The 20,198-nt window shown below is 50.6% G+C and overlaps 3 protein-coding genes across 9 annotated transcripts; all 3 read right to left on the bottom strand.

Moving 5' to 3' along the window:
* Positions 1-1,997: 1,997 nt before the first annotated feature.
* On the bottom strand, positions 1,998-5,493 carry LOC132220849 (histone H2B type 1-C/E/F/G/I). Its single transcript, XM_059674502.1, has 2 exons — positions 4,566-5,493; positions 1,998-2,202 (listed from the first exon to the last, which is right to left on the bottom strand). Exon 1 carries the CDS (start codon positions 4,952-4,954, stop codon positions 4,574-4,576), a length of 381 nt encoding a protein of 126 aa, XP_059530485.1. The 5' UTR covers positions 4,955-5,493; the 3' UTR covers positions 1,998-2,202; positions 4,566-4,573.
* A 662-nt stretch (positions 5,494-6,155) lies between these two features.
* Positions 6,156-6,922, bottom strand: LOC132220828 (histone H1.4). The gene has a single exon (XM_059674470.1). It carries the CDS (start codon positions 6,875-6,877, stop codon positions 6,221-6,223), a length of 657 nt encoding a protein of 218 aa, XP_059530453.1. The 5' UTR covers positions 6,878-6,922; the 3' UTR covers positions 6,156-6,220.
* A 1,612-nt stretch (positions 6,923-8,534) lies between these two features.
* On the bottom strand, positions 8,535-20,120 carry LOC132220837 (histone H2A type 1). Of its 7 annotated transcripts, XM_059674490.1 has the most exons (4): positions 19,389-20,120; positions 16,971-17,078; positions 16,671-16,742; positions 14,865-15,130 (listed from the first exon to the last, which is right to left on the bottom strand). In XM_059674490.1, the coding sequence occupies exon 1, from the start codon at positions 19,902-19,904 to the stop codon at positions 19,512-19,514; it is 393 nt and encodes a 130-aa protein (XP_059530473.1). In that variant the 5' UTR covers positions 19,905-20,120; the 3' UTR covers positions 14,865-15,130; positions 16,671-16,742; positions 16,971-17,078; positions 19,389-19,511. The 7 variants fall into 7 exon arrangements, with proteins under 7 accessions (XP_059530467.1, XP_059530469.1, XP_059530473.1 ...); XM_059674484.1 differs by lacking the exons at positions 14,865-15,130; positions 16,671-16,742; positions 16,971-17,078 and adding exons at positions 8,535-8,803; positions 12,604-12,761 and having other exon boundaries at positions 18,908-20,120; XM_059674488.1 differs by lacking the exon at positions 14,865-15,130 and having other exon boundaries at positions 15,556-16,742.
* Positions 20,121-20,198: the final 78 nt, after the last annotated feature.

The raw sequence follows: 20,198 nt of genomic DNA, 5'->3' as shown, positions 1-20,198 counted from the left end.
ATTGTCAGGAACATTCAAAGATATCACTTAAATCCCGATGGACCTGATGTTTAGAAACGTTAACAGTGTAAAGAATGGAACACACTTGGTTTTACTTTAATCTGAAATGAAATTTAACTGAGCAATTATCAATAAAAAGGCAAGTCGGATGCCGTGGGAGTGGCCTCTCCAGGTAGTTTCTGGGTCCAGTTATGATCGATCCTCTGATGATGAGCTGAAGAGAGTGATTGGGCCACAGGATTGTTAATTGAAAAACAAAAATCGAGTCCTTTGCTTTAAATAAGTGGATTTCCGTGATGGACTTTTCCCCATAAACATTCTCTCCAGGTCCAAGAAGTGATTGATGTTTTAAGTTCTACATAAAATATAACTCTACACAATGGTAGATATTAACTTAAATGTAATATGTCGTTATTTTGTTATATGATTGTGGTCTCATGGACGTTTTATGTTTTCATTTGCCTTTCTCAGAAAAGTATTGTTAGAGTTTTGGGATATGTACAATATTTCGTCTTTTTATGATGTTTACTTTAAAAGCAAAAGAACATGTGTAATAAAAATGTGCATTAGAAAGTCCTACGTTTATTTGAGTCTGAAAATAAGATGCATGGATTCAAAAAATAATAAAGAAAATAAGAATGAGGGGGAATATGGCTCGGACGTGTTCACCGAGGACAGCAAGTATAGTAATGCTGATATCACACATTTCGAGGCTGAAAGTACCAGTAGGGCTGGGGAGGGACACTCCGGGGAGTTTTATTTCCAACGTGGAAAACAAGGCACTATTCTGGAAAGCAAAATACCTAAGGACTAGATAAACTGCAAAGCCAGAGAACAAGAAACCAGGGAAAACGCTGGAAATTTCCTGGAATAGAAACCTAGGAGGTGAGACCGTAGTGATGAGCACAACAAACTGGGTTTCCTGGGCCGAATTCCATGATCAGGATTCTGAGCTTTGTTACCTAAAGTCTGCCCCCCGGGGGGAAGCGGGCCGTGGACTGACCTGGAGACACCGAGCATAAAGCCAAGGCCGGTGAGAAAGCCTAGGGTAGAGGGGAAAATTCTATATTGAAAAATTCCTAAGAAGGAAATCTGTCTGGGCAGGGCTCTGTGGTGGAGGCCGTAGGACATCTGCCGCAAGGGTTTAATCACAGACCTGAGTATAGAGATTCAGTGAAAGCTGCTTGAAATTAAAAATTGCCGCGGGCTCGTAGCGCCACCTACTGTCCAATGAAAGCAAAGACAAACCCCTTATGGACACAGTTTCCAAAAGGGAGAGATACAGTAAGGACCTCGAGAATGCGATGGATAACTTTTACAAAAATTAAACTTAACATTAAAGGATAATTTCCAAGAAAGAAAAGATAAACAAGTTGTGAGGACAAGGAAATCTCTCCTGCACCCTTCGATCCAAATGACACCAACCACAGGTGGCTTTACAGGTGTTAGTGAAATGTGAGGAACTGATAATCCCTATTTAACAAGGCGTTTCCATTGAAAAATATTGTCTTCCCCCTTTTCCCCTTTGAAAATGCATAACGTCATTATCTACCCTAGATGGAAACAAAAGAAGAGACAAAAGAATAAACTATAGTCTTGTCTTAGGAACATTCATTTAAAAAGTGTTATTTAAAGCACAAATGAAAAGCAAGAGGATATGCTATTTAAAAAATAACAGTAAACATGTAGGGCTTATTCCAAGAATGGGAGAAAAGTTTGACATCATAAATCTTCCAGTGAGAGATAGAGAAAAACTATGTGGTCATCATTGATACAGTGGAAGTATCTGCTAGCAGATAACACTCATACTTAAAAAAAAATTATCAGACATTTTCAATATACTGAGAATGAAAAGGAGTAGCTACTTCATAAGGAGCGGCTACAGTGTGAATAATATTTAATGATCAATTTTGGAAGGATTCCCCAAAAGCCAAAAAGGAAGACAAAAGTTCTGCTTTTGTGGTACTGCTCCTATTCAACATGGCACCAAGGGCCCTGCCAATCTTTTTAGGCCAAGACAGGAAGTACTAATGACCTTTTGATGAATCAATGTGCAGAAACCAGGGGGGGGTTGGGTATGTGTGGGATACACAGCAATTATTCTCAGGCAGATCAGACTTTTTGTATTTCATAACTTCTGTGGGTTGATTCACTTGTTCAGTTACTGTTTGCATTCATTTCTTCTCTGCATTCATCTCTGCCCTAATTGAAAAAAAAAAAAAAAAGGTGTTTGTTAGGTGTCATTTTGCCACCTGCATTAATAATTGCTATACAACGAAGTAGATCCTTTTTACATTTGCTTGTACACGTGCTCTGAGGTATCTCTGCAGTGTCACCTACACTTTCGTCATTATTAGCATGAACAGACAATGACTCAATTCATACTTAGGAGATGTTCCTGAGAAATACAGGCTCTGTGCTCCAGACCCCACCTGGACCCCTCTTGGGGTGGTATTCAAACAGTTCAAAGCTCATATTCTCTCCCCTTCCTGTTTGAGTTGCAGAGAATTGGCTACTCTGATTTACACTTTCAATCAGTGACGAGGGGAAATATAACGGGTAACAACTGCTAAATCCATACCAGATTGTCAGAACTGTTTTTAAGAGTTTTTCATGAGCCGGGCTGCGGTGGCTCAGTGGTTGAGCGTTGACCTTTCCCGCAGGAGGTCATGGTTCGACTCCATGATCAGGACACATCCCCAGTGGTGGGTGTGCAGGAGGCAGCTCATCATTTGCATTTGGTTATTTTATATTTTTTATTGTGGTGTTCTGGAACCAAATTTTAAATATCTCTGAGCTCCATTTTCTTCTTTTTCAAATCTGTGTAGGCAAAAGGGGTTTTTGTTGTTGTTGTTTGTTTTTTGTGTGTATGTGTTTTTTTTTTACATTTGTTAGTCACTGAAAGCCTTTCATTGCCTTTTTACTCATTTTGTTGCCACCGGCTGTGGCTCTTGTTCTTGCCGTGGTTTCCTGTTTCGTGGTGTGTTTGGTTCAGTTTGGTTGTGATTTGCTAGCGTATCACTGGCGATTTCTTAAGGCCCCAAAACAAAGGTTTTTCCTTCGGGCGGATTTGTATTTGCCTTTACCCGGTGGCTAGGGGCTCAGAACCAGTGTGGGGTATCCCTAAACTACATTCTCAGCCTGGGTGAATCCCTGTGGTTTTAATGCCAGAGACAAGTCGGCTGGGCTTTTAGTCCAAATCCTCAGGGTGCAACCGGCCCTGCTGGGCCCCGGGTTCGGGGCAGACTCTCCCTGCCATCCTGTGTGTGTGCTTGTTTCTAGTTCCTCCTTCCACCTCGAGGAGGTAGCTTTTGCTCTGGTGCCCAGCTTCCCCAAGAAAGACTTCGTATCAGGCTCCCCATCATGGAGAGGCGTCACAAAACCCCCTGAAAGCAGAGCTCAGCGTTGGTTAAAAGCCTGCCGGGGTGTTGAGCGTGCTTGGGGTGTCGCAGGGGTCAGGCCCCTGGGCTAGAGAGGTCCTCACTTTCTTGGTGGCTCTCTGCGTTGCTTTTAAAAATATTAAAAATATTATTCTGGATTTTAATTGTACCCACTTGCCAGTGTGTGGAAGGGGGGAAATTCTCCTTTCCCTCCTCTGGTTCTTTTGCTTTGCAGATAATCTTATCAACAGAAAATAGGTTAACACGAGAAATTCACATTTAATCTTGTGCACACAGGGACCCCACACACGTAGGTCAGACACCGGCCTCTGGGAGAGGTTTGGAGATAGAAAGGGCAGGTACACAACACGCCCTGAGCTGGGGATGGTGTCTTTCACTTTGGGGGCTTCAAAGGGTTGGTTGTTGCCACGTAAGGGCAGGTAAGTAAAAGTTCGTCCTGCCCTTCAGACAGGCCAAACAGGTTCTTCCTGAAACGCTTATGGGCAATGTCCCTAATTCAAGTTGCCTGTAGTTGAGGGTTAGAACCTTCTCTTGTGCCCAAGGCGAAAACTGCCTTTGACCCAAAATTACCTGCTTGCCAGGCTTTGAAGGCGCCTCCAAGCCTGGTCCCACCTCCTCTCCCTGTGCCCTGGGGATGCAGCACAGGCTACGCCCTCTCCCTCCCCCACTCGCTGCTCAGAGCCTCAAGCAGAAATTGAACTGCACAGCCACCAAACCAGAAAAGCCTCGGTATACTTTGTGAAAACATTGTTTTCAACCTTTTCTCAGCAGTTTGCCTTTTTTTTTTTTTTTGAGAAAAACTCTAAAGAGAACTTGTCACTAAAAGTTGCACTGTGCTTTCATAAGGGGTCATCATCAAATCCCTGATCAACTCGGGGACCTGCACACGGAAGTGGGAGCTGTACATTTGCAAACACTTTCAGGACAATTTAGTGATTACTTATGAACTGCGCCTGTCTCCCATTCATACAGCTGGTGGTGGCTATTACTGCTGGATAATCCCCAAGTGTTCCCTACACCTCTCAATAATAAAATGGTGATGTAGCTTTCAACTCAGAGAAACCAGATAATGGATTCTGAGCGAATGAATAGATTACAACTCATTTGTTGAAAGAATGCGTGGCTCTGAAAAGAGCCTTTGGGGTTAGGAGTCAGGCGGCTTACTTGCGCGTCTACTTGGAGCTGGTGTACTTGGTGACGGCCTTGGTGCCCTCGGACACGGCGTGCTTGGCCAGCTCGCCGGGCAGCAGCAGGCGCACGGCCGTCTGGATCTCGCGCGACGTGATGGTCGAGCGCTTGTTGTAATGCGCCAGGCGCGACGCCTCGCCCGCGATGCGCTCGAAGATGTCGTTGACGAACGAGTTCATGATGCCCATGGCCTTGGACGAGATGCCGGTGTCGGGGTGCACCTGCTTGAGCACCTTGTACACGTACACCGAGTAGCTCTCCTTGCGGCTGCGCTTGCGCTTCTTGCCGTCTTTCTTCTGCGCCTTGGTCACCGCCTTCTTGGAGCCCTTCTTCGGGGCGGGCGCGGACTTGGCGGGCTCGGGCATAACGGCGACGGGCGTCCTACTGTCGCTCACACTAGGGGAACTAATGACCCCTCAGCAGTGGGGCGATTATTTATAGACGATGTATTCAAATGAGGCTAGTAAGCTTTCGATCCTGATTGGAGGATTCATAGGTTGTCGTCACAAATGAGCATGTAAATAAACCTTTCATTGTACCTTTTCATTGGCTATTGGATTACTTTGCTGGGCCCAATCAGATGGCTTAGACTATGTTACCCAGAGCTACCAGAGCCCTCGGCTAGCTCTGTGCTGTGTACTTCAGATCCTGTGAGACTTCCCGACAATGCACCAGCTGCAGGGCTGTGGGCGGAGGCCATCTGCCCGCTGGTGCACCTCCAGACACCGAGTGTGGGGCCCGCGCCAGCGGACACCTAGCGGCCGAGCTTATGTCCTGGACGCAGGAGCTGGCGCAGACTGTGGCTGACAAACGCAGTGGCGCGCGCCCGCGGCACTTAACCAAACCACCAGGCACTCGGCAACGTGCTGCGCGACACTGAAATCTAGCATCCCCAATTCTGTCAAAGCTCTGTTTGGCCCCAGCCAGTGTTTCAGTGGATAGCGCGTGGGCCTGTGGACCCAAGGTCCCGGGTTCGATTCCGGTCAAGGGCACATAACCTAGGTTGCAGGCTCCTCCCCAGCACGGGCCCTGGTCGGGGCACAAGCAGGAGGCAACCAATCGACGTTTTCCTCACGTTTTTTTCCTCTCACACACTCCACTCCCCCCAAACCCCCGCCCCCCCCCCCCCCGCCGCCAAACACACACACACACACACACACGAAAAATAATCCTGTAGTATTTACTTGGGTGAATCTTCCCCTTCATAACCGCCCAGATGTCCTAAGGTTATATACGTCTTAGGAATTCGTGCGCCTGTAGAGGTCGCCAAATACCCCTAGTGCTGGGAATGCCGCACTTCCGTCAGTGTCTGTGGGCCAATTTAGAAACTAAGTTGCCTCGAAGGACGCAATGTAAGTTCTGGCGCCCCGCAGATCAAATAGACAAACCAGAACTAGGTTCACAAAGCAACTCCCAGTCCTGCTGAACCGAACCCCTCCCAGACAGTGTGCCAAGTACCGAGCCCGGATAACCCTCCATCCCTGGAACCTCGCTAACCTGGGCAACCTCTCTCCCCCCAGCCCCGCCCGACCCCGAAAAAGTGCAACAGCTCTTTCCTGGAGACTAGTGGGTGGCTCTGAAAAGAGCCTTTGGGGTTGTGTTGTGTGGTAACAGTTGGCCAAAGGGACTTCCTACTTCTTCTTGGCCGCCTTCTTGGTCTTGGCAGCCTTGGGCTTGGGGGCCTTCGGCTTAGGCGGCTTGGACTTCGCCGCTTTGGCCTTGCCCGGGCTCTTGGGCACCTTTTTGGGCTTGGCGGCCTTCGCCTTCTTCGGGCTCTTCACCTTTTTGGCTCCAACCGCCGCCGCAGCCTTCTTGGGCTTCTTCGGGGTCTTCTTGGCGCTCTTCTTGGGGGTGGCCGAGCCCGCGGCCTTCTTGGGCTTCTTGGCCGCGCCCGCGGGCTTCCTGGGCTTGGCCGCGCCCGCCTTCTTGGCCTTGGGCTTGGCCTCCCCGGAGGCCGCCTTCTTGTTGAGCTTGAAGGAGCCCGAGGCGCCGGTGCCCTTGGTCTGCACCAGGGTGCCCTTGCTCACCAGGCTCTTGAGGCCCAGCTTGATGCGGCTGTTGTTCTTGTCCACGTCGTAGCCCGCGGCCGCCAGCGCCTTCTTGAGCGCGGCCAGCGACACGCCGTTGCGCTCCTTGGAGGCGGCGACCGCCTTGGTGATGAGCTCGGACACGGGCGGCCCGGACGCCTTGCGCTTTGCGGCGCCGCCGGACTTGCGCGCCTTCTTCTTCGCGGGCGCCTTCTCGGCGGGGGCCGGTGCGGCGGGGGCGGCGGGCGCGGTCTCGGACATGCTGCGGGCGGGCGTGGGAGCGAACTCGAGCCGGAAGAGCGACACTGGCCGGGACTCGGGCCGCGCTGCCGCGCCCGCGCGCTTATATAGGGCGGAGCTGCGCCGTGATTGGTGCGCTGTCCAGCCCGCCTCGCTGGCAGCTGCGGAGTGTCCTGTCGGATCCCGAGTTGTGTTTGTTACACCTCGAAAAATGCTCAAAATATCAAAATCCCCTGCACCGAATTGCCCGGTTTTGCTCAGAAAGGGATCCCCGAAGTCTCAGGCTTCGCCTAGGGGTCCCGTTACGCGGAAACGAAACACCTTTATGCGAAAAACTAGCAATATTTCCCACCGTGCGCGTCAGATTTCAACTCTGAGAAACAAAACTTTCTATTTTCTGCGTAAATTATACACCGATCTTTAACGGTGGAGTTTTCTGACCTCTCACATAGGATTCTCCAAGTGGTTAGGTTCTCCTATATCAAAAAACCATTTCCCTGGAATGAAGATTTTTATTACAAATCTGCCCTTAAGTGAGGGAAGTAACACAGGCTCCTCGGAGAGTCCTGCCTATGGAGCCGAGGGCATTTGAGTTCATCAAGCTGGATTCCTTTAATGCCAAACGAATTATTGCCCGCGAGGGGTCCCATTTTGGAGCCCCGAGACACCAGTCTATGCGCCCATGGTTTTCTTTCTGTGGGCAGCACCCGCGATTTCAAACAATTCCTTAGAATGAGTCTTTCCCTGTCTGCTCCCAAGGGTTGGGGGCGGGGCTGTTGGTTCCCTTCCCCTGGACAACTGCTCCAGGAGTTCAGATGCCTTCAATTCAGGGCCTTGGGAAGGAAGGGAGGCAAAACACTGGGTGCACAGAAATGGGAAAAGGTTCATTTTCAACTAGCCCGCGGGTGATGTCCACAAAGTCCCTGGCAGGGGAGGTGCCCTTTGAGCAACGTCTGTGGTCTTGCTGAGTTCTTTCAGCCCATGCCCCAGGGTCACATTGTCATAAACTAGTTAGAATTGAAATTCAAATGTTGGTCTTAAAGGGACATAAATCAGAAGTGGAGCTTATAAGGCATCGACTATTGTTAGAGAAACCCAGGCCCCCTTATTACTGAATAGGGGATCAAGAACTAGTCCACCCACCAGATAAGCTTCAGCTATGAGGATTATGGCCCCATGCGTCCCAGGGTTTCATAAAGAAGAAAACAAGTTACACGGAGGATTGAATGACCAGCTTAATTTTCCATCTCGGAAGCAGAGTTCTGAGGGACGATGGAAGTGAAGCCATTCTCTCTGAAGACGTGTTTGTTTGTTTTTTGCAAGGTCTCTAAAGAGTGGTGTCCTTTAGGTAGTTGTCCAATCGACACAGAAGTACAGTTGGCAGTGAACACCCAACTAAAGGACTATTTCCAGCGAAATGAACTGGGTGGACTTGTCCCTAGAAACTGCAAGCCATGCACTTGAGAGAAAAACACAATTTTGGCCCGTGCCTAAGTGCATATGATACTATTCTGTGGGTGCAGTGGCTGTAACATTGGTTTTGGGCAATCGCATTGATTTTGAGTTTTATTGCCCCATATTTTCACACACAACAGACCCTACAGATAATGTCCATAAAGTCACAGGAAGTGGAGGTGGACTTTGAGAAATCTGCCTGCATTCTTTTTTTTAAAAAAAAAATATGTTTTTATTGATTTTTAGAGAGAGAGGGAGGGAGAGTGATAGAGAGATAGAAACGTTGATGAGAGAGAAACATCATCAATTGGCTGCTTCCTGCACACCCCCTACTGGGGATGGAGCCTGCAACCCGGGCATGTGCCCTGACTGGGTAATGAACCAGTGACCTCTTGGTTCATGGTTCGGTGCTCAACCACTGAACCACTCCAGCCGGGCTCTGCCTGCATTCTTGCTGATGCTTGTGGATCACATTGCAATACACCAGTCCTACTGAAATAAAAATGAGAATACAAATCTTCACGATGAAACATTCATGAGATGTTTAAAAATCGCCTTATTTAAATTAATCCTGAATGTGGTTCAAAAATGATGTAAAATAGCAAATTTTTAAAGCCGTCATGTCTAAGCAGTTTCAATGGAATCGGCTCATGCTCTGGAACAATAAGTATGCCCTGTGCCACATCTGCATATATAAAAGGCTAATATGCTAGGTGTCCCTCCCTCCGTCCTACCACTCTCTGTGACGCACACTAACCACCAGGGGGCAGTTGCTCAATGCAGGAGCTGCCAGGACTCACACAGAGAAATGGCACTTCAGACCTGGTGCCCACAAAGCAACACTGGGCTTCCCCCAAGTGGGACACAGGCCCCGCCACTACCCCAGAGCCACACCCCACCAAATCGCAGCTGATGCTGCCGGGACCTCATGGCAAATTCATGCACATTGAAAGGAAATTAATTAGAAGAAATATTTTAATATCACTATTCGCCCTTTCTCTATAATAGAGTGTCAACCAAATTCACGATCGACAGTGACAGATCGAAACACGTGTGGGATTGGTGCCAGCAAGAGCTTTATATGTGTCGCGCATGCGTGAGTCAACTTAGCCTCTTATAGATATAGAATAAACTTGCTTAATTAGACCTGCTTTCTGGCTTAGCTAAACTTTTTCCAGCCCAGTGAAGCACCCCAACTTCTCTTTCAGGTCATTGTCAGCAACACAGCAGTAAATATCAGCACATTATTATTGTAGATCACGCAGGGAGGACAAAGGGTAAAATATTTAGGTGCAGCCGTGTCTGACTATATTCTGCGCAGTGGAAAACCTGGAGTCATTTTCAAAGTCCACCATTTCTTACTTCTTTTCAGTTGGGTCAAGTTTCTAAGATTTCTAAATCTGTTTTCCAGCTAATGAAAAGAAAACCGAGTCTCCTGTCTACCTACTCCAGGACTTCCGTGAGGATCAAATGAGACGAGGCACGGGAAAATGCCGGAGTCCATTCATTGTCTTCACTAGCTGAGTTTAGACAGAGACCCCCCAAAAGCTAGTAACCTTTGAAGTTCTAGCAAAGGTCAGAACTGTGCACCACCCAGTTAATTTAGGTAATAATAGTTGAAGCATCCCCACCTTAGTTCCCTTAATTCCTTAGATACTTATGTAGATCCTTGTTGATTATTGTTAATCAGATACTCTGCCTACTCCCGGAAATCTATGGATGAGCTAATCAGATACTTTGTCTAGTCCTGGAAATTGTTTGCTGATCTGTGTGTCATTGAAACCTCCTTACCCTAAGGGCTACTCCAGATCAATAAAAGATTGGAGCAGCCTGAGCAGTGGTGGAAGACCTTCGGGACTTGGCCGCCTGGTGCCCCAATATTGCAAAATTATCTCGTGTCTTTTTCTCTCATTTGTTGTGCGGCTCCTCTTTCAGATACTGAAGCCTACTCCACGCAGAACGTGGAGGGAGTCTTACTCGACAGGAAAACACTTCACAGACATTTGGTTGAACTGTAAAATGTTTGCACCTGGCTATAAAGGACGTCGTGTTCCTGGGCTGAAGAAACTGCAAGGAGACTAGTCGTCGCTAGCGAGAGAAAGCCGGGTGTTGCTACGTGACATCGTTACCTGGACAGTCGGACACTTAGCATATCAGGCTTTTATATAGAGAGATATTTTTATTAATTTCAGAGAGGAAGGGAGAGGGAGAGAGAGACAGAAACATCAATGATGAGAGAGAAACATGGATCAGCTGCTGCCTCCTGCACGCCCCACACTGGGGATTGAGCCCGCGACCCAGGCAGGTGCTCTGACTGGGAATTGAACAGTGACAATGAAAGGGCGAGGACTACGCCCTCCACCTTGCCCCAGGGTAAGGGCTATGCCCTCCATCTTACCTTGGCCATGTGCTCAGCAAGGCTTCTTCCCGGAAGCCAAGCCGCTGCTGGCCACGCCCAGGATTTCTTTGGACTGGCCAATGATAGTCAAGGGAAGTGCACGCCATCACGATGACCACATCCTGTATAATGAGACACCGACTGGCGCCTGGCCAATCGGCAGGGCCCACAGTCCTTTCTCCTCCCCTTACCACAACCCCCTATAAAATCTCTCTCCACACAGAGTTTTCTCTCTCTCGGCCACTGGGCTACCGTTGCATCCGTGAGTGTGGTCGGGGAGCCGAACTAGTTCGAAATGAGGGACTCTTTGCTTTTGCATCGGACTTGCTGGCTCCCTGTGGGTTCTTGGGAATCTTGAAATCTGGGCACAACAACCTCCTGCTTCATAGGTCGATGCTCAACCTCTGAGGCAAGCCAGCCAGGCCAGATGGCCTCTTCTCTCTGGACAGATGACCTTCCTGGTGCTTAACCAGGAAACTCCGTCCTGGCTGATTCAGTGCATGTTTCTGGGAGAGGTTTTGCCTGCAGTCACGTTAGGTCTGAGATGTAGGTTTTGTATGTTGGGCTTTTAGCACGAGGGCACCATTGGGCCTGTGGGTTTGAACAATTTTATGTATAGATTTCAGCCTTGTTCCAGATGATTCTGAGCCAATCACTCCAGTTGGTCTCAGAATCTCTGTATTTATCAAGTTCCTCAGGGCCCACCCACCTCGGGGAATGACTGCCACGCTCACGGGGGGTGGCGACAGGCCGTGGGGTGAGCGTGTGCATTTCTGGACTCGCCTGCAAGACCTGCCCAACGACGTTTACGCCGGATATGACCACACTGTGGGAGGACGGGGCGGCAGCCATCGAATCCTCACGTCCACGGATTCCCACCTGTCCGGGCTCCAGGATGGGCTACGGAGGAATGAGGACGCCAGTGGCCACAGGCGGACGCCTGGGCCCCCGCTGCCTGCTGACGACTGGAATCCTAGCACAGCGACTCCCCTTCTGCCCCATGGGATCACCTTCATCAGAACCACCCTTTCCCACCGTAGCCGGTGTGGCTCCATGGACAGAGCATCGGCTAATGGACCGAATGCGATTCTGGGCAGGACACAGACCTTGGTGGCAGGCTTGATGCCCAGCCCTGGTCGGGGCATGTGCAGGGGGCAAACGATGGACGTGTCTCTCCCACATCAACGTCTCTCTCTCTCTCTCTCTCTCTCTCTCTCTCTCTTTCTCTGTCACCTCCACTCTCTCTAAAATAAATAAATAAATGAACAAATAAATAAATAATGGGGAAAACATCCCCCGGTGAGGATTAGCAACAACAACAAGCTGTCACAACTGCCCCGTGTGCTCCCTGCCTCGTTACTGAGTCGATGCGACAGCCCCTGCTCTGCACCGTCTCCCCTCCCTCCTCGGACCCGTGGCTCCCGCAGGTGCAGGAGCACCTCCCGAGGCCGCGCTGAGGTCGCCCTCAGGGTCCCAGCTCGCATCTGTCTGACCTGGACGCCCGGCCGTCAGGTCAGTGTTTCTCGGGTGGGAGGTCCGAACAACCACACAGGTGGGGAGGCCAGTTCAGTGGCATCAGGACGGAATGAGCTAGGACAGGGTCTAACACATGGACCTCAGCCCGGCCAGCGGGGCTCCGTGGTTGAGCGTCGTCCTATGAACCAGGAGGACACTTTCGGATTCCCCGTCAGGGCGCAGGCCCGGGTTGTGGGCTCCATCCCCAGTGGTGGGCGTGCCGGGGGCAGCCGGTCCATGATGCTCTCTCATCATGGATGTTTCTCTCTCTCTCTCTCTCCCTCTCCCTTCCTCTCTGACATCAATAAAATATACTTAAAACATAAACTGAAATACGGTGCTTAAATGTATTTAAAACATAAACTGGAATGTCAGTTACCTGCGCCGCTGCTGAGCCTGGGGCGGGTGGAGTGCAGCCGTCACTGCGCTGGCTCAATGCGCGGGGGCGCTGTCGTCCTGAGCTGTTCCGAGCCTGAGCCTTAGTCGCTAAGATCGAAAGGGCTTGTGGGTCAAGACTCCGCCTTAGTCTCCCGGGCCCTGGGGGTGGGAAGCGGGTCGCTGTGCTGAGAGCAGCCATGTGCTTTGCAGAAAAACCGAAAGGAAATGAGGCTGGGACTTGGTTGCCTTCGCTCCGCATCCTGGTGTCGGTTGTGATATGCTGGTGTGTTCTGGCTGCTTCGGGGGAGGCAGAGTTTGGGGACGAGGTGTTTTTCCTAAAGAAATGCGCGCCTCCCAGCGCCCTGCTAGGTGCGTGTCCTACAAGCACAGGGTGGGCTGGTGAGGGCAGGTGGACAGAGCCTCCTCCGGGACTTTCTAAGGAGGCAGGTGCTGTCCTGGCTTTTGGCGTGGGCCTGGGACACCATTTTAAAAGGCGGGGATATCTGTGAATGTAAACATTGTCGTTCTTTTTATTTAACTCAACAACCTTATCTGTGAGTTGCCACTCATGGATGGAATCTAATTAACTGATGAACGGGGTGGGTCCAGAGACACGGAAGCGTGGGACAGCGGGCGAATCTCAGAGGGAAGACGGGGGAGGGTGGGTGGGTGGGAGGTGATCAACCAAAGGCCTTGTGTGCAGAGAGCATCAGCCATGGACACAGACAGTGGGGAGGCGAGGGCCTGGGGCAGGAGGTGAGGGCCTGGGGCAGGAGGTGAGGGCCTGGGGCAGGCAGCAGGGGTGGGCTGGAGGGGCTGGATGGGGAAAAAGGGGACATACGTGACACTTTCAACAACGACAATTAAAAATATATACATGAAAACGAAACAACAAACAAGCTGTGAGCTGCATAACCAAGGCTGCCCAGGCACCGTGGACGGAGCTGTGTCGTGTCAGAGAGAACTTCGAGATCTGCAGGTGAGAGTGGCTGGATCAACGGGCACCGACGCCACGGGGTGATGTGGCTGCAGAAATAAACACGATCTCTGTGGACCGAGAAGGGGAGCCTTCCCAGACGTAGGATGAAGTGAAAAGGCAGCGCAAAACCGCACCCATGGGTGATGCCCTTGCAGGGAAAGAGGCTGTAGGAACACACGTGTTCTGCTCGTCCGTGCAGAACGGAGAAACCCAAGCAACGACGGAGACCGGTCCCCTGTCCGGGTGGGTAGGAAAGGAGCAAAAGGGGGAGGAAGGGGAGCAAAGTAGCAGGAAGGAGGAGGGAGGCACCGTTTTGGAGTCTGTCTTCCTGTACAGACATACTCTCACAGCTACAGTAACGCTTCATGTACCAGCAAAATAAACAAACTATGAACAGCCACGGGGGTGGGGGAACCCAAAATGCAATGAAAGCACTAACAGGTGAACCGGACTGTAGTACGTTAACATCAAACTGTCGCTGACGGGATTGAGGAGGATAAACATGAATTCAAGTAACTGTGGGAAACAGTGTCATGATTGCACACTGCACGGTGCAGACAAAAGCAACTGCATTGAGCCCGTCTGGTGCCGCTCAGGGGTTGAGCATCCACCGAAGAACAAGGAGGTCATGGTTCGATTCGGGGTCAGGGCCCAGGCCCGGGTTGTGGGCTGGATCCCCACTGTGGGGTGTGCAGGAGGCAGCAGGTCCATGACTCTCATCATTGATCTTTCTCTTTCCCTCTCCCTTCCTCTCTGTAATCAATAAAAATATATTTTTAAAAGTATTTTTAAAAGAAAGAAAGCAGGGAGCCGACTTGGATAAGGAGAAACATGTTCCGTGTGGGTGTCCTCTCAGAGGCCCGCTCCCCAGCACCTGGGAGCCTGAGCTGGTCCTCCCGCGGGGAGAGAAGCAGCTTCCTTCCCAGCTCAGCACCGGGCGACCCCAGCAAGTCCCTGGTGCCTTAGGGGCAGAGCTGACAGGCAGCATGGGTGGCACAGCGTTGATTTTGTCACACCAGCCAGCGTGTGACCCAGTGCTAGTGGGGTTTTTGTTTCTAGATGGTAGACACCTTCTATTCCCAAGCATCTATTTTTTTTTTTTTTTAATTGGGCCCGCTGCTCTCGGTGCTGTGCTTGGTGCGCCCCCGGCCGCCGGCTCTGGTGCTGCCGGGACACGGAGGCGGGGCCCCCAAGCATCTATTTTTTACCCTTTTTATTTACCTATTTATCTAACATTACCTTGTTGGACAAAAGACCAAAGTGTCTATTTTTAAAATGTATGTTTTTCTTGATTTCAGAGAGAAAAGGAGAGGGAGAGATACTGAGCTATGTCGGCTGGCCGTGTGTCGAATAATAATCTGTAATCAGCATTGCCAGAACAATTGCTGCAAAGTTTATAGGACAGTGGCCGCTCCTCCTCCCCAGCAGTCCTGAGTCCTCGTTGGTGTGAGGGGAGAGAAACGGTGTCCCTTCTGTGCATAACCTACCGCTCGGGAGGTTAGCGGCTGTGTGTTCGGGTGTGTTTTCCCTCGGCCACTGCCCGGTGTCCCTGAGTGAAGAGCACGGTGAGGTGTCAGCTCCAACCGGCAGCCAACGGGTCACAGGATCTACGGCTCACCCAGCACTTACTTTTCTCAGACACAGCCTCACCCCTAAGGAAGGTGCATCCGTCCTCCGTCCCAGGAAATGCGGATGTTCTCCTCCTGCCCAAACTCCAACCCCAGCAACTGTCCAGTGAGAAGCCCAGTGGAGTCCTGATATGTTGTCAATACGGAGACATGGATTCCCTGCCTGGGGAGTCACCTTCTGTTGAAGTCTACATGGTATATTCTAATTTCTTTTGGAATAACCATGATCATACTGTTCCTCCCCCTCATAGATTTGTCTATTAATGGTGCCTGCCGGTTTCTAGGTGTCAATGCAGGCGATGGCTGTCTTTTGGTAGATCTCCTGGTGCTGCTAACCTGTCTTGTACAATATTCAGGTTTTGGAATAAAACAGAGGGGAGAATTCCTGAGCTAAATATGACCCCTTATTGTCAATTTCTGTCTGCATGAGGGATCCTCCATGGAATTCCTAACATCTTCCAGTAATACTCATACATGATACTTGACAGGAATAGTTATTTGCATTTGTAATTCTAAATTAGGATCAACAGATGAAAAACCCTTACATGTTAACCTAATTCTAACCTTAAAATACATGTGATTGTTTGCAACTCATAATAAAACTTACCATACTTGTAAAAAAAGAGGTCAAATGATACATTAAAAAGCAGGAAGTGAGGGGTGGGGATGAAGGAAAGGATATTGCTGCACAGAGGAGTTGAAAATATAAAAAGAGGTTTAGCCCGCCGGTGTAGCTCAGTGCTTGAGCATCCACCTATGAACCCAGAGGTCACGGTTCGATGCCCAGGTTTCAGGCTCCATCCCCAGTAGGGAGGTGTGCAGGGGGCAGCCTAATCAGTGATTCTCTGTCATCATTGATATTTCTCTTTCTCCCTCTCCCTTCCTCTGAAATAATAAAAAGAGTTATAATACACAGTGATGCTGTGTCAAGCAGATGTGCTGTGTCTGGGACGCCCCAGAGACCCCACTGATGATTCTGCCTCGGCCCAGCTTCTCAGTAAACCCCTTACGTAGACCAAGCATGTCAAACTCAAAGTCTAACACGGGCCAAATAAACAAGGCTTAAGTGTGTGTGTGGGCCACAAAAACAAACAAACAACCAACCAAAAGCTTCCATTCTCATAGAAACGTAAGTTTATTTAGAAAAAAGTATAGTATTTAAAAAAAAAGTACAAGAGCAATGATAAAATGCATGTTTTCTTCCTGACACTTGGCATCTCTGCTCTGCTACTCTCTCTCCTACTTTGGGGGAAATCTTGTTGGCAATGATTACTTTCAAAACTGACCCCAGGTGAACGTCAGTGATTCTGGATCTGACAGGAGACTTATTTCCTTTCATCATTGTGAGTAACTGCGCACTGCTATACTGGCCGGGCTGCAGAAATATTCCCTGTGGGCCGCATGCAGCCCGTGGGCCGGGAGTTTGACATGCTGGCCTTGGATCAACTTCATCCCTGGTACCTGGCCGTCTTCAGGGATTGCAGGTCCTGGGTTTTTCACTCTCATCCATTCCCCTGAGGACATGGTAGAGACCTGCTCAAGGGAAGCCACCGAGTTTATTGCTCACGAGCGGATTTTCTCAAGTGTTGATGTCATGCCAGGGCCTCTATGCTATCAACCAACTTTTTATTATTATTACTATTGATTTCAGAGAGGGAGTGAGAGATAGAAGCATCAATGATGAAAGAGAATCAATGATCGGCTGCCCCCTGCACGACCCACCCTGGGGATCGAGCCCGCAATCTGGGCTTGTGCCCTGACCAGGGGTTGAACATGGTCTACAGGCTGATGCTCTGGCCACGGAGCCAAACCAGTTAGGGTGCGCTATCAACATTTTAACAAGATGAGGTCCTTGACTTGAAGGTCTTGCTGGAAACGTAATAAACAAATGAACACAGTGTATCATTCCCAACTAAGTAACTAAATAGGAAGTTCGGGTTTTTGGTGCCTGGAGGAGCGACTTCAAACTCAAGTATCCGCTAACTCCTTTCACTACTCGCCACAGCTCATCAAGTCCGTTCCCAAGCCATTGCCCACCTGTCCCCCTGCTTCCCTTGTCACACACTAAACCAGGCGTGTGGCTTCTTGCTGGGTGTGCACTGCGCACACAGCCATCTATGGAGATTCCAGGGACATCTCACCTCCTCCCCTTCTCTTCTTGCCGGAGTTTAGGATGCCATTTCCAACATTATGGTATGTTGGCAAAATTGACCTATTATTATGTGTAGAGTTTTTATCAGTTTTCTTGTTCTGGCTATAACGTCTTAGGGGCAGGAGTTATAGACTAGCCAGGGGTTAGAAGTACTGGCTTCCTGACCGTGGGACACAGAAATTGTTCACTCTTTTCTGGTTTCCTCAGCTTTAAAATCAGGATGGGGGCCCAGCTGGTGTGGCTCAGTGGATTGAGCATTGCCCCATGGACCAAGAGGTCCTGCGTTGGATTCCCGGTCAGGGCACAGGCCCGAGTTGTGGGCTTGATCCCTGGTAGAGGGTATGCAGGAGGCAGCCAGTCAATATTTCTCTCTCACCGATGTTTTTTCTCCCTCTCTCTCTGAAATCAATGCAAAAAAATATTTAAAATAAAATAAAATCAGGATAGGAGAGGATTTACCTCGAAGGGGGTTGGGAAAATGAGCTCATAGGCTGGGATCAGGTACCAATGTGTGACACAGGGAGGGCTTATGTCCTCGGTGGCTCTCCAGCCCCCTGCCCTGATCTCAGAACCCACACTGCTGACCATTCCAGCCACAGGTGAGCCAAGACGCGGAGGAGGCGAGAGCGCCAACGCCTGGCCCAGCTCACACACCTGGTCAGAGTCGGGGCTGGGTTCAAAGGCAACCTGGACGGTGAGTGGAAAGGGTCCTGAGGCCCAGGTGAGGCAATTCCGAACCGAGGATCCCAGTTCAGCCTATAAGGAGCGCTGGGCGGACAGAACCTGGTCTCAGAGGGCCTGGGCCTTTAGCAGAAGCCCAGTTTGATGAGCTCAGTCCCATTAGAATCGCACTCCCTCCCGCCCCCCCCCCCCGCCCCCATCCGTGCTCAACGGGAGGCCATCCAGGTGCTCACTTGTTTTCCCTCCAGTTTGGCTTTAGCACAGCTCCTGCCACTTCTGTGGCTGGTGGCTGCATGGCGATGGGGGAAGAGAGGGAGGATGGGGTATAGGGGGACGGGCCAACCAGAAAACCTTGGTGAGATTCAACCCTGGAAAATACTGTCCTAATACTCTTTAAAAATAATATTTATTGATCTCAGAGAGAAAGGGAGAGGGAGAGATAGAAACAGCAATGATGAGAGAGAATCATTGATGGCTGCCTCCTGCACGCTCCCCACGGGATGGAGCTTGCAACCCGGGCCTGTGCCCTGACCAGGAATTGAACCACGACCCCCGGGTTCATAGGTCGATGCTCAACCGCTGAGCCACGCCGGCCTGAGAATCCTAAGGATTTTCTCCCTCCGTCCAGATCGGCGCTTCTTGGGGTTGATGCAGCTAAATGATCGGATCCCTGCCAACTGTTGTGGGGGGGGGGGGGGGCGAAAGGCCCTGCTGTGTTCTTTCCAGCTGCGCTGGGAACATGGGCGTTAGAACTGAAATCCCAGCACAGCACGTATTAGTTGTATAAAATGTAGTTTGTTCAACTACAGGTTGGGGGCGTTAAATGGTTAACTGACCCAAGAAGCCAAAGACGCCATCAACTTACCCCCGACTTGCAAGCGACAGAACCGAGTCCCGGGGTTATGAACTGGGCACGGTCTCAGCCTGGTCAGTGGGGAGAAGAGGCCGCTCGGCTCTAGATCCAGGCTGTCTTCTCCGCCAGCCCGGGAGCCGGTCTCAGGGGCCCGTTCCCCGCCCTCGGAAGCTTCCAAGATGGTGCTTGATTGTTATTTAACCGGAGCCGAGACTAACGCCCTCGGGACAGGGCGGGGCGGCTACGCACCCGCTGGGAAAGTTCGCCTCCCCCGACCTGTCATTTGCAACCTGAAGTTTACAGACCTCAACCCAGGGCTGCAGTTAAGGGGTTCCGGAAACCAGCCAGGTTCTGCGACTGTTTGAAATGCGTGTTTATTTCGAGAGCATATCGCCTGCCACTTCCTATACAGGCTGCTCCATTTTTAGCAACACTGAGCCTTTTCTCTAAAGAAAATGTTTGTACCCCACAGCTCTGGAGAAGCTAAGCTTACCTTTCTGTGCATTTCCCCCCTTTAACCTAAAGTGACATCAGCTCTTCCTAGGAGGTGGGTAGGGGGCTCTGAAAAGAGCCTTTGGTTTTCAAAGCGTTTCCGGAAGCTGCGATACCCGTCCAATCACTTGCCCTTGGCCTTGTGGTGGCTCTCGGTCTTCTTGGGCAGCAGCACGGCCTGGATGTTGGGCAGCACGCCGCCCTGCGCGATGGTCACCTTGCCCAGCAGCTTGTTGAGCTCCTCGTCGTTGCGGATGGCCAGCTGCAGGTGGCGCGGGATGATGCGCGTCTTCTTGTTGTCGCGCGCCGCGTTGCCCGCCAGCTCCAGGATCTCGGCCGTCAGGTACTCCAGCACCGCCGCCAGGTACACGGGCGCGCCCGCGCCGACGCGCTCGGCGTAGTTGCCCTTGCGGAGCAGCCGGTGCACGCGGCCCACGGGGAACTGCAGCCCGGCCCGCGAGGAGCGAGACTTGGCCTTGGCGCGCGCCTTGCCGCCCTGCTTGCCGCGTCCCGACATTGGAAAACGAAAAAAGGTCTTAGTAAAAAGAAAGGTGGATACTCGCCCGAGCAGACCAGTTCTGGGAGTAGGTGGAACATGGCCGTTTTTATAGGCAGGTCCTGGGAGCAAATCGAGGTGTCTGATTAGCTAGGAACAGACTCAGTCACATAACCAATAGGACCTTCTAATTTCCATACCTCATTTGCATATGCCCGCCCAAGGATGGCAGCCTTGGCGTCTGTCTGCCAATGAACTAAGAGGATCTCTGAATCCCTCATTAGCATAAAGTCCCTATAAGTAGCGGAGATTCCA

The sequence above is a fragment of the Myotis daubentonii genome, chromosome 18 (assembly GCF_963259705.1).
Source record: "Myotis daubentonii chromosome 18, mMyoDau2.1, whole genome shotgun sequence".
In the NCBI taxonomy this organism is placed as follows: domain Eukaryota; kingdom Metazoa; phylum Chordata; class Mammalia; order Chiroptera; family Vespertilionidae; genus Myotis; species Myotis daubentonii.
This window is presented reverse-complemented; position numbering and strand designations above follow the sequence as displayed.